The 13,518-nt window shown below is 34.6% G+C and overlaps 2 protein-coding genes across 2 annotated transcripts; one reads left to right on the top strand and one right to left on the bottom strand.

Moving 5' to 3' along the window:
- Nucleotides 1–2,584: 2,584 nt before the first annotated feature.
- On the bottom strand, nucleotides 2,585–7,371 carry LOC124542076. Its single transcript, XM_047120007.1, has 5 exons — nucleotides 7,295–7,371; nucleotides 6,397–6,936; nucleotides 4,077–4,248; nucleotides 3,643–3,746; nucleotides 2,585–3,383 (listed from the first exon to the last, which is right to left on the bottom strand). Exons 1-5 carry the CDS (start codon nucleotides 7,359–7,361, stop codon nucleotides 3,043–3,045), a joined length of 1,224 nt encoding a protein of 407 aa, XP_046975963.1. The 5' UTR covers nucleotides 7,362–7,371; the 3' UTR covers nucleotides 2,585–3,042.
- Nucleotides 7,372–8,760: 1,389 nt separating this feature from the next.
- On the top strand, nucleotides 8,761–12,427 carry LOC124542075. Its single transcript, XM_047120006.1, has 3 exons — nucleotides 8,761–8,827; nucleotides 9,546–10,644; nucleotides 11,684–12,427. The coding sequence occupies exons 1-3, from the start codon at nucleotides 8,788–8,790 to the stop codon at nucleotides 12,414–12,416; spliced, it is 1,872 nt and encodes a 623-aa protein (XP_046975962.1). The 5' UTR covers nucleotides 8,761–8,787; the 3' UTR covers nucleotides 12,417–12,427.
- The last annotated feature ends 1,091 nt before the right edge of the window (nucleotides 12,428–13,518 follow it).

Genomic DNA, 13,518 nt, shown 5'->3' with positions numbered 1-13,518 from the left:
CCCGGGTTCGATTCCCGGCCGAGTCAATGTATATTATCATTAGTTTTTTTATGTTGTCTTAGGTCTGGGTGTTTGTGGTACCATCGTTACTTCTGATTTTCTTGAGTGCTTTACATTGGGATAAGAATAATATATGTGATGTTGTCTCATATTTATTTATTTATTATTCTGTGATTATTTCGTGCTGGCGGTGAAGGAAAACATTGTGAGGAAATCTGCATGTGTCTAATTTCAACGAAATTCTGCCAAATCTGAATCAAACCGCATTAGAGCGGCGTGATGGAATATATTCCAAACCTTCGCCTCAATGGGAGAGAAGGTTTTAGCCCATGTGTGGTAAATTTACAGGCTCTTGTAGTTGTTGTTGGTGTTTGTAATTTAAAAAAATTACCTTCACTGAATGTGAATAAGCAAATCTCAATGACTCCGACAAAGAAGGAACATTTCATATCCAAACAAAACATCTATCTTGCATATTCTTAAACAATAAAAACGTAGGCGATCGCACGCATTTCAATTTAACGAATAAATAAAAATTTTAACAAAAAGAAAAACCGACTTTCAAAAAAACGCTATTTTAACCGGCTCCAAATATTAAAATAACTGTAACTACGTTACATAATCGTAAATCCACTTTTGAGTAGTCTAATGTTTTTCATTTGATTTTACTTAGGAGGACTCTGAAAAATATTTTGAATATGCAATTATTTTTATTATATTTTACTGTATATTAATTTGCTTTGTTTGAAGTCGGTTTTTCTTTTTTGTTAAAATTTTTATATGATATTTAGTCGGTAGGAAGCATCGGACGTGACGGTGGAGTGATAGCATACTTGATACTCGACAGTATTTTGCCTTTTTATTTTGTGTGATGTATTGCTGTTGGCCCTACTGGCCTTTACAGCGTTACCGGACGTTCGGGCGAGAACTAATGTCCTCAGCCCTGAGGTTGAGCGCGGGGCTCGAATTTAAAGTTCGTCCTGAGGGTGTCTCCTATGAGATCGCACCTCGGCTCAGATTGAAGTCGGTGGGGTGTAAATCTAAGCACTGAATGATTTTACTGACGTCTCGGCCGCCTCCGTGACATCGCAAGTCTGGGTTGTATTTAGACATTGCAGCGTCACTTTATAAGCCTATTTTATTCCTTATTACATCATCAATGTGCCAGTGAAAGCCCTGTCAAAATTAGTGCAGCGAATCCAGAGATTAGCCGAAACAAACAGACAGACAAAAATTGTAAATAAAATTATTTTGGTATATGTAGCGCGTATACATACATATGCATTTATTAAAAACCGATTGTTTTAATATTACAAACAGACAGTTCAATTTTATTATATGTATATAGATTTAACGTTGCAATCTAAGAAGCACATTTCGAAATCAAATGCAGTAATACGATTTTTATATCACAGCGACGATAAATTTTCAACAGGTATAAATTTGTTTGGATTTGAAATAGTTTTAACTTTTGGTTTCTATAGCGGAGTTGAACTGAGATGGCCCAGTTATTAATTTGTATGTATCTCGTGCTCGGCGGTGAAGGAAAAAATCGTGAGGAAACCTGCATGTGTCTAATTACATCGAAACTCTGGCACATGTGCATTTCACTAACCCACATTGGAACAGCGTGGTTGAATATGTTCCAAACCCTCTCCGTAATGGGAGAAGAGGCCTAAGCCCAGTTGTGGGCCATACTGGGTACTTTTAGCGATGTTTGCAACACCAGTCACTTGCAGGTACATTGACGGCTTTTCTGTCGTGGTATATCTTTTATCGTAAGATTACAAACATCGTTAGACAACAATCTACCTCGTCAGATTGTAAACCGACGAAATATAGTATACATTTGTTCAGTTAGAATGTTTACTGCCGCAGTATCCTGTCTAACCGGCCAGTATTTATTCCGCTCTCCAAAATTAATTCTTTGTTAAATCGTAACAAAATAGTAAATTGCAATCAAGAATCCTCTTTATTTTTCTGTAGATTGACGACTAGAACTCTTCGAACTGAGAACATGACTGGTGTTTTTTTTAGGATGGTGGACGAGCATATAGGCCACCTGATGGTAAGTGGTCACCATCACCCATAGACAATGACGCTGTAAGAAATATTAACTATTCCTTACATCGTCAATGTGCCACCAACCTTGGGAACTAAGATGTTATGTCTGTTCTGTATATGTTATGCTTGTGCCAGTAGTTATATTAGCTCACTCACCCTTCAAACCGAAAAACAACAATACTGAGTACTGTTATTTGGCGGTAGAATAACTGATGAGTGGGTGGTACCTACCCAGACGGGTTTGCACAAAGCCCTACCACCAAGTAAATTTTTTTGTGCAGCTATCCTCCCATAGTCATTGGGACAAAGATCTTACTGGAAATTGGAATTGATTATTATTTATATGCAACTTAAAAATTATTATTTATTACGCCAAAGAAATATTTTTATGAATCTTTGTTCAGAGAGTTCCGTTTGACACAGGTGAGAAGTTGATTTATTTTAGTCAAACGGTACCTCAAAACGGTGCAGAAAACCTGGAAAATTTTCCAAAATGACGTTTACGAAAAAATAAATCATCTAATTGTTTAAAAAAAAATAAGACAAAATCAACATGATATATTATTCAATAAATAAAAAAAAAACAAATAGTATCTTAATTGTAAGTATCTTCCATGCATATATTTCCAACTACTTGGTAGTAACTGTTCGTGTTTCGTCTGGGTAATCCACTCATCACATATTCTAATGACAGTCAGCAACATATAAAGCTGCTTCTAAATTCTGTACAATATGCTGCGTTCCATTTTGATGCGTGATTGAGAAACTGCAAGCAAAAGAGACATTCCATCTCACCAAGGTTGGTGGCGCATTGGCGATATAAGGCATCCAATTCTATGTCTATGGGTAGTGGTGATACTGGCTTCCCAAGGTTGGTCGTGAATTGGCGATATAAGGCATCCATATTTATAGGCAGTGGTGTTATTAGCCAGGAAACCTACCAATGCTAGAAGAATTATGAGAATCCAATCTTAAATCCTAACCCATGCCTGGCATCACCTCATTGCTTTGTAGATCTATACCAGGATATAGTCTGCGTTTTATAGCACCATGAAGTTCGGTCCTCAGCAACTTCTCTCTAGCAGTTCCATGTATTCTTTTGAATGGTTTATCCATGTATACCTGAAGACCTTCATCGATTACATCTCCCGCTGTTTGAGTGCCGTTCGGATACTTTTCTATATCTTTTAGAACTTTTGCAATGTCTTTCATATCTTTTTCTATATAGACTGTGTCTATGTCATCGATGAGGCCGTTTACGTCTTTCTTCAGAACTGCGTGTCTATTTTCTAACGCATATTCTGCGTATTTAAAATGATCTGAAAGAAATTGATTTCATTTTGATTTTAAAGTTCCATATGTCTGACATTTTGGGGAAGTGTCGCTCTTTAAACCAAGTCAGCAACAATAACAACAGCAGCCTGTAAATTTTCCACTGCTGGGCTAATGCTAATGGTTTGGAACATATTCCACGACGCTGTTCCAATACGGTGGAATACACACGTGGCAGAATTTCTATGAAGATAGACACGCGGCTGGAAAAGCCACTGAACAAACAAGGCAGTAACAGTCACTTACTGAGCATGACATCAGAAGGTTCGGAGGCCAGCATCTGGAGCATCGCTTGGCAAACTTCAGCGACCATACCTCCAAATATGAACATTCTACCTACAGCATCCAGTCTGCAAAAACACATTACAAAGAATTTTTCAGTTAATTTTTTCACACATTTCATAATTTTTCAACAATAACAACAGCCTGTACATTTCTCACTGCTGAGCTAAGGCCTCCTCTTTCATTAAGGAGAGGGTTTGGAACATATTTCACCACGCTGTTCTATGAATAGAATTTCTATGAAATTAGACACGTGCAGGTTTCCTCACGATGTTTTCCTATACCGCCGAGTACAAAATGAATTATAATCACAAATTATGCACATGAGGTTTCGGTGGTGCCTGCCTGGATTTGAAACCGCAACCAAATTGTATTTTACAGTTATACCAATTTCATACCGTCGAATATGTGAATTCAGTGTCGCCAGTAAAGGCGTAATTTGTTTGGGATCCTTTTTAACCAAGATTTTAAAGAGTACAATCAAACTTGACGTGAAACGGCCTTCCTTCTTTGACATTTCTTTTATATTTAGGAGGAGAGGATCTACAGTTGTTGGAGATGGTGCCGTATCTGTAATATACAACGAATTTTTGAGTTTTGATTGAAGCTATTATATATATATCGTCTACAGTAATCAAAATCAAAATAAACTTTATTCAAGTAGGCTTTTACTAGAACTTTTGAATCGTCATTTTACAATTAAGTGAAGCTACCACCGGTTCGGAAAGTAAATTCTACCGAGAAGATCCGGCAAGAAACTCATAAGTTACTCTTCTTCAAAATAATAAATAAATCATCAATCAATCACATACGAGGTGTTACACCTCGTTCCGCATTGAACGTATTAAAATAATACTATTTAAAAAAAGTCTGGATTTAGGCCACAGGACACTAATTATTGCCATAAACAACATTGTATATCTGTTTATTTAAAAAGAGTCTATTATTGCCGTGTCTTCTCGCTGGAACGAACCGGTGGAAGCTTCACTTTATATAGTTGTTAACAACAACAACAACAATAACAACAACCTGTAAATTCCCACAGCTGGGCTAAAGGCCTCCTCTCCCTTTGAGGAGAAGATATATTTCACCACGTTGTTCCAATGCGGGTTGGTGGAATACACATGTGGCAGAATTGCTATGAAATTTGTTACATGCAGGAGCACATGAATCAGCGGTGCTTGCCTGGGTTCGAACCCGCAAACATCGGTTAAGATGCTTGCGTTCTAACCACTGGGCCATCTCGACTCTTGGCCATCTCGACTCTTAATATCTATCATAGTTGTTAAATGACTATTCAAAAGTGCTTGATTTTTGATATATGATAGGAAAGTGATACATATATTTACACGATGCCTATTGAAAACAGAATGCTATGTACCTTCATCACTTAGTATATGGTCTCTTTGACAACGTACTGCGCTGATGAAATAAAAATCGACCACATCACATCATCACATCACAACGAGTTTTCGTTTCTTAAACGTTACTGGGTCTAATAAGCCCCGTACTTGAGTTATTGTAGTTTTCATACGAGGTCTTAAACGCCCCGTACCGATTTTATGTTGGTAAAAACTGGCAAAGAGCGTGACACGCACATGAAAGGGTTCCGTAGCCATAAGATGGAAATTTAGCAATCTCTATTTCTACCCTGGCCCACTTCTGTATGTAGGTATGTAACATTCCTACTTATATTCATACTGTGTTGGTAGTTATTTCCGTACATTACCATTTATACTCCAGCCAAATTCGATGTGGAATGTTTAATAACAAAGCGTTGCTTAGCAACCAACGTCAGGCAGATGCTCAAAACATTTTTAGAAATATGTACAACAATTATTTTTGATGTTAATAAAAACTAAATTTGATGATTAATAATAAAATATTTAAGACAAAGGACTAAGCGCATTCTTGGTTATAATTATAATACTTATGATCATCTGGAATAATGTAGATCTCAAAAATAATACCTCCAATTTTAAAATGATATGAGAAATTACCTCGTAGTTATATAACTCGCTTTATTAACTTTATCTATCGCCTCCCAAACGACAGGACTCATTAAGATTAATTTAAAACAGTGATTTTAGTGCTATATTTATGCTAGCCAAAACAAGATATCTTTTTTTTAATCTATGTGTAATGAAACGTTGTGTGTAATGTTAACATTCTTAACCTGTTATGGTTATACTACCATTATAATATGCCTAAAAATATACTCCACAAATTACGAAGAGCCTGTATCACTATTATATACCTTCCTAAATCTGCCAATTGCTTAAAAAACACTCCAAATGTTACAAACCTGCGATTTCTTTACGTCAGTATTAAAATATAGGGTTGTTAGTTGTGTAGTAATATTATAGTGGTAATTAAAAAAAAAAACTTTTATTTTAAGCTACTTTTCGTATAAATTATGTATTGACCGGCTAAATAAAATTTTTGGATTCTATATTAAATTAAAATTTTTGTGTTTAAACAGGAAATTGTGTTATAATGAATATAGTTGTAATTATAATAATTATTATTTTTTATTAAGAGTGTATCAACCCTAATTATGATGACACATGGTTTGTTTATTAAAATTCCAGATCGAATGTGGCTGGAGTATAGTTAGGGCAACTACACGTAGTTCCTAGTAGACTACGGAACCCTGAAAACATCTGACTTTTACGTATGTACCATATATTCTAAGTTTAAAGAGATAATAAAACTTACGGTGTTCTAAATAATTTTCAGTGGTTCCTGGAAAGTATGTTAGGAAATGAAAAGTCGGCGGCGAAGACGTCTCCACGTCTGTGTGCGTCGTAACGAGGACTTCTAACAGATTTTCTGTTTCATCAGGAATACTTATAACAGATACAGTTTCTGCATTCATGAACTGAGTTTTTGGATTGGCTGATGAGTGTATGGTTTTAGTGATTGGACTGCTTGTAACAGCTACCGTCACTGAGTTTGTCAAATTTTTAAGTAACTCAATGTAATCTTCGATATTTGTAAAATTATTGACAACCCTCGTCTCTGCTTCTAATTTCTCTGTATACGCTGTTGTATCGTTTAGTCTGTCAGTGGAATTAATAGTTGTTTCATTCCCCTGTCTAAGTGACGTTTGCACATTGTCCTCCCAGTCTTCGTAATCGTAATCAAAGTTATTGTTCTTACGATAGTTATTTAGATTATGTCTTAAATTATTTATTCTACGATAAAATACAGCCATGCTTAGTGTGTGTTTGTTATATATTGGTTTTAATTTGAAACCTGAAATTATTAACCAATTACTAAGTTATTTCCGAGATGGTCCAGTGGTTATAACACGTGCATATTAACCGATGATTGATGATTCAAACCCAAGCAAGCATCACTGAATATTCATGTGCTTAATTTGTGTTTATAATTCATCTCGTGCTCGGCGGCGAAGGAAAACATTGTGAGGAAACCTACATGTGTCTTATTTCATAGAAAGTCTTTCACATGTGTATTTCAACAACCCGTATTGGAACAGCGTGGTGAAATATGTTCCAAACCTTCTCCTTAATGGGAGAGGCCTTAACCCAGCAGTGGGAAATTTACAGGCTGTTGTTGTTGTTGTTTTAAATGAAAATAATCGTAAAAATACCTTGCAACATGTGGGTGAAATGTATGATAAAACTGTACAACAATAAATATATCGCAAAATGTATCATCGATGTTAAAATAAACAGATTTATAATCCAATAGAAAACAATTCACTTTGTGAGAAATATAAATTTTACGAGCGATTGTATTTGTTTTATATCGAAACTAAATCCGTATAGTGAAATTTTGTCCAATGTCAAGAAAAATACAAGTTTTTTATAAAGTAGATAGCGGTTTTACAGACATTAATGATGATTACAGATATTAAAGAGATTTCTACCATGTTTTATAATTTTATTTGATGGAGTTCGATATTTCGTGAACAAGGCATTCGTAGATAATGTCGAAATATCGGATGACCATAGCTGACAGCCGATGATATGGCTATATGCTTTCGAAATATTTCCGACTAACGTGCTCTCATTCGGCCCTTTTGCTGCATAGATGATAGTAGACTATAGCAGAAAACTTTCTGTGTACAGATATATCTTTTTTGCCCCTCAAATATAATGGACACAGCAAATTAAATGTAAGTATGATTTAGGCAAGGATTGTAGTCTTTATTGTTTTATTCCTTCCTTTTTTCCTTTGTTTAAATTGAGCATTGTTTTATTTATTTATTTATTTTTGGTATACAGGTACAATAGATTGACTACACATAAATTCTTAAAGAGGCTGTTATATATAATATTATTTGAAAAGTTAGTGAACCAGTTATAATTGACAGAGGATTAACATTTTCAATCCAAAGATTTCTGTGGACAGAAATGCCTCATTGATCGTCGTTACTCGATAAGACTACAAATCCTGATGCCTTGAGAACTCTTTGGCGTACATTTAGTAAAAAATTATGGACACTCCTAAAAGACGAAGGCAATGAAATGCCAGAAACCTAAATTAAATGCCTTTCTACTTATTGCTAGTTACATATGATCCAATATAAATACACACCCTTGAGAAGTGAAGGCATCAGATAGAACCAGAGTTTATTAGACAGCTCAACAAAGGTATAATTTCAAAAACAGCCAGAGATAATATTCAGCATTATACCATTGTTCCAAGCATCTTGTATTTTCCAATTGGCAAAAAGGCTACAGGATACAGGATTTAATAGTGACAAAACAGAGATTATTTCGTTCTATCCACAATAATGGTTTACTATATGCTGATGCTACTTGGGCACTACGAGATTACTCGCAATTGGCTAGTCTCAAAATAAAAGTCAAATCTTTATTATTAGACGTATAAGAAGCTTTTCACTTGTAGCGTTAAACTTGCTTATTGATTGCCAAAAATCGGTAAACATGTCCGAGAAAGACCGGCGAAAGAAACTCAGTGGTTTTTATTTTAGTAACTGAAATCAATCAGAAACAGAGACCAACTTACAATGGTCCATAATATCCAACAACCGATTTGCATAATTGATTTCGTGTTTTGCATAATTAAGAGCAAAGTCGGGTGGTCGGACTTAGTTTTAGTATATACTTGCTGAAAATGCGTGTGCTACTGATATCGCTTTTTCTAACATTATTGGGTATGTTATTCTTATGACTTTTAAATTATCCGCATCAGACAAAAAACGATATATTTTGGTAAACGTTTCATAATAAATAAGTATCGGACAACATCACATACATTACTCTGGTCCCAATGTAAGTAGTCAAAGCACTTGTGTTTTGGAAAATCAGAATTAAGTGAAGTAAGAAGATTATCTTGTTTTGTGGCTTTATGTTAGGAAAATTGAGATTTTAAAGTCGTTTTCAAAACAGAGTATAATAGCAATATACATATTATTTTATTTTGGACGACCTCCACGGTAGAGTAGTGTGTACACCGGTTTTCATGGGTCCGCCATAGATGTAGAAAAAAATCATTACTTTTCTATGTTGTCTTCGGTCTGGATGTTTGTAGTGCCGTCGTGACTTATAATTTTCTGTAACACAAGTGCTTAAGCTTACATTGGAATCAGAGTAATGGATGTAATGTTGTGATATATATATATATATATAACATATATAATGTGTGAATGTAGATTGTGAGTAGACAAGCAGATGTAAAAAGATGGACTGTGGAAGGGATGACATGAGCAAGAAAGGTATAGCCGCTAGCTGTGAATACTGACGAGAGAGAAAGGAAGAGAGCACATCATAATGGACAAATGGCTAAAAGTTATGAAGAGTTAAATTTTAATAATTGTCTTTGTGACGTTCATTTGTTTTATATGACATAATAATATACATTTAATTTTGTAGATACAACGCAAGCAACTAAAGGCTCAAGTGTGGACCTTGCATTAGAAACCGTATTGGAATTTAATGAAGCAGTTGATGCAGGTGTTATAGACAAGATAAAAGGCATCGTAGATGATATCCGAAATAATTTTAAAGAAAATCCACAAGACGGCGTTCCAGATGAAAAGAAGGAGCCTTACAATTTTACAGATTTTCTTAGAGACGCTATCATAGCAACTAATTCTTACAACGACGACGAATTAGTTCAAATACTCGACATAATCCATAGCGAAATAGACGAAATGGATTTAAAAGATGTCGATTACATTCGAGGTTATATAAAAAACAATATTGCTGACATGAAACGTGACAGCAGGAAAGCGAGAAAGAATCTAGACAATCTACTGAATAACCTGAGAAATACTAATGGCAATAGGAACGACAATTTCTATCTAAATTTCATCAATTCGTTATACAAGAGAAATTCGGAACAGAAGTTTCTTAATATTCTAAACAGGTTGAATGTATTTCGTCGTAGGGGCGTTAGGGTGGAATTTGGCAATGAACTAAGAATGGTTATAAGAACAGCACTTCAAGATTTAATTTCCGAGTTAAACATAACGGGTGACAAACGCAGGATATTAGAAATGCTGTTGGACGAATATAATCGCAATTTGAATGATAGAATTATGAGTGAAATTGCTGATGATGACGCAAAAACAAGACTGCCAATTTACAAACAAAAACTGAAAGATAAAACTGTTCACAAAAAGAGACAACGCACACATTCAAAATACTTCAACGAAAGACCAAGACATACAAAAGAAAATAGAGTTAAACTCACTCACGTTACATTGTATCCAGAGAATATAGAAGTTATAGAAAAGAGAAAATTCATCGCAGACACAAATAAGAAAGTGCGAAATGAATTTCATGGTGATGTGTCAACGGATAGAAATGAAATTGAAACTCAAGAGAGAATCGGGTCTTCGAGTGAGGTGAATTCGAATAGTGAAAACGATAGTGATACACAGGATCGTAGCAATGAAATCACTGATGACGTTAAGAGTAATACCAGATACAGGAGGACCACACGATGGACTAAACTTGGAACATTTCGGTAATAGCTTTATAAATAATAATAACAGTTTATAAATTTTCCACTACTGAGCTAAGGCCTCCCTTTGAGTAGAAGATTAGGAGCATATTCCACTACGCTGCTCCAATGCGTTTGTGGATTCACAAGTGGCAGAATTTCGGTGAAATTAGGCACATGGTTTGCTCACGATATTTTCCTTCACCGCCGAGCTCGAGATGGATATCAAGCACATGAAAATTAAGTTGTGCTTGTTGGGACTGTTCCTATTACTACCAATATATTTTTGCAATTAAAAATGGTCAACAACAACAACAACAGCCTGTAATTTCCCATTGCTGGGCTAAAAGCCTCCTCTCCCTTTGAGGAGAAGGTTTGGAACATATTCCACCACGCTGTTCCAATGCTGGTTGGTGGAATACACATGTGGCAGAATTTCGATGAAATTTGTCACATACAGGTTTCCTCACGATGTTTTCCTTCACCGCTGAGCACGAGATGAATTATAAAGACAAATTAAGCACATGAAACAGCGGTACTTGCCTGGGTTTGAACCCGCAATCAACGGTTAAGATGCACGCGTTCTAATCACTAGGCCATCTCGACTCTGGCCAACAAGTAGAGTCAACAGAGTAGATATTTGTGTTGTATGAAATATTAAGCACTTTTTACATTGTCAATTCGCCTATACCTTGAGAAATAACATGTTATATTCATTGTGTCTGTGGTTATACTGGCTCACTCATAAAACTTTCGAAGAGTAGGTACTACCTACGTAGGCGCAAGTGCTACCTCAAAAATTTGTTTATGTAATACTAGCGACCCGCCCCGGCTTCGCACGTGTACAATGCTGATACTGAATATACTACAGATTTTTCTTGTTTATATTATACATGTATTATATACAAAAATATTACTCTCGAATCTTTCTCTGTTTAAAAAAACCGCATCAAAACCCGTTGCGTTACTTCGAAGATCTATCATAGGGACAGACCGCGGTAAGCGACTTTGTTTTATACTATGTAATAAAGCAACATTTAAATCAATAATAATCATTTTTCAGATCTAAAGTCGTGAGAACTAGAAAAATTACGAAAAAAAATTACGATAGCACTGCAGAAAAATCTTCACGATCAGCCAGTGGCTCTTTCGAACAATTCGGTAGCTTGAATAAATACACTAAGGCGATAAATAAAAATAAAAAAATTGTACACAAAAGTAATTTAAAAATACGCAAAAATTCATCGTCACACAAAATATTCGAAACAGATAAAATAAGACGCGCCAATTATCCAGAAACTTCTAATAATGAAATTAAAAAAACAACACTGACAGAGCCCGTAACAAATACCCAATTAAATAAAAATATAAATGACATTTTGAAAAATATATCTAAAATACACAATTCGAGGAGAAATATGGTTTTAACTAGCAACACACTAATTACCAAGCCCATTAATAATGTAAGTGTTACAAGTCTAAATATTACCAAAAAGTTTTTATTAACTACACAAATAACTAAACCTACTAAAGTTATTAAAAATACGAAAAAAGAAACCAAAACAACAATTACACAGACAACAACAGAAATAGCGAATGTGACATTATTTGATGTTAATAGTTTTATTAAAAATTCCGAAGTACAGACTATAGAGAACGCTGAAAAGAAGAAACTGTTAGAAAAGAAAATGAAAGAAGATTTAGATGCTTTATTTTCTATGACAACTACTACAACAACAACCGAGGTATACGCGGATATTTTTAAAGGTATGGAGGACGAATTCAACGTAAGTTAAGTATGATAATAAAAAAGTTATCACAGATAATCGTTTCACTTCAATAAATTTAAATGCATTATGTTATTTAAGCTTGATAAACTAAAAAACTGTAAATTAATTGATATAAAACTGAAAATATAATTGCAATGTTAGTTTGCACTTCGCACGTGTGCAATGATACTAAATAGGTACAGTGGCAGATTTATAAATTAGCCGGTTGTTGCCAAATGTTGCCGCCCCTTTTTTTTAAAATTCAATACGTCACTTTAGTTCCCAATCATATTAATAACATTTATTATGAAATTGCAACATTATGATCTGTGTTCTATCTGCCTCTTTACATCGGCTTTTTCACGTTATTATAGTTACTAGATAATTTTTCCAACACGCTATGAAGTGACGAGTATACGGATTACGGATGCTATGTGTATTTGGGCTAAATTTGCCGCCCTAAGTTACTTAGCCTTTTGATAAATCCACCACTGAATAGGTATACTACAGAAAGTCCAACAACGTTCACAGCGTTTTTGTCATAACTTCGAAAATATTTATTTAAATTACATGCCGTAAAGGACCATACCAATCTTTAATAAATGCAGTGTATTTAAGGTACTTAATTGAATACGGATTAATGCTGTATTGCTTAAAATCGCTTCGAGTAACCCATTATTTGTCGTAAACAGTCAAGGATAAAAAGAAGATATAGACATGTATAATCGTTAACGTTTTAAAGACCTTTTTAAGGTATATCGTCGGGTTCAGCTAGCGTTTGTAATATAAGCGTAAAAAATATGTTTATTTACAACATCACTTTAGAAACGAAATAATCAGTGTTTACACTATTTATGTATGTGTTACACATATAAATGTTTCTCTTGAATCAATCTATCTATTGAAAAACATCGCATCAAAATCCGTTTTGTAATTTTAAAGATCTAAGCATACCTATATATACAGCGGCAAGCGACTATACTATGTAAAGATAAAGCCGTACTTTATATAATAATAATAAACTAATTGGTTATAGCATTAAGTCCTTAAATATATAGAAATATCAATTGTTAAGAGTTACTAATATATGTTCACGAGGTTTTGATAACAAATTGATTTTTCCAACAAA

This window comes from Vanessa cardui, chromosome 30 (genome assembly GCF_905220365.1).
Source record: "Vanessa cardui chromosome 30, ilVanCard2.1, whole genome shotgun sequence".
NCBI classification, from domain to species: Eukaryota; Metazoa; Arthropoda; class Insecta; order Lepidoptera; family Nymphalidae; genus Vanessa; species Vanessa cardui.
This window is presented reverse-complemented; position numbering and strand designations above follow the sequence as displayed.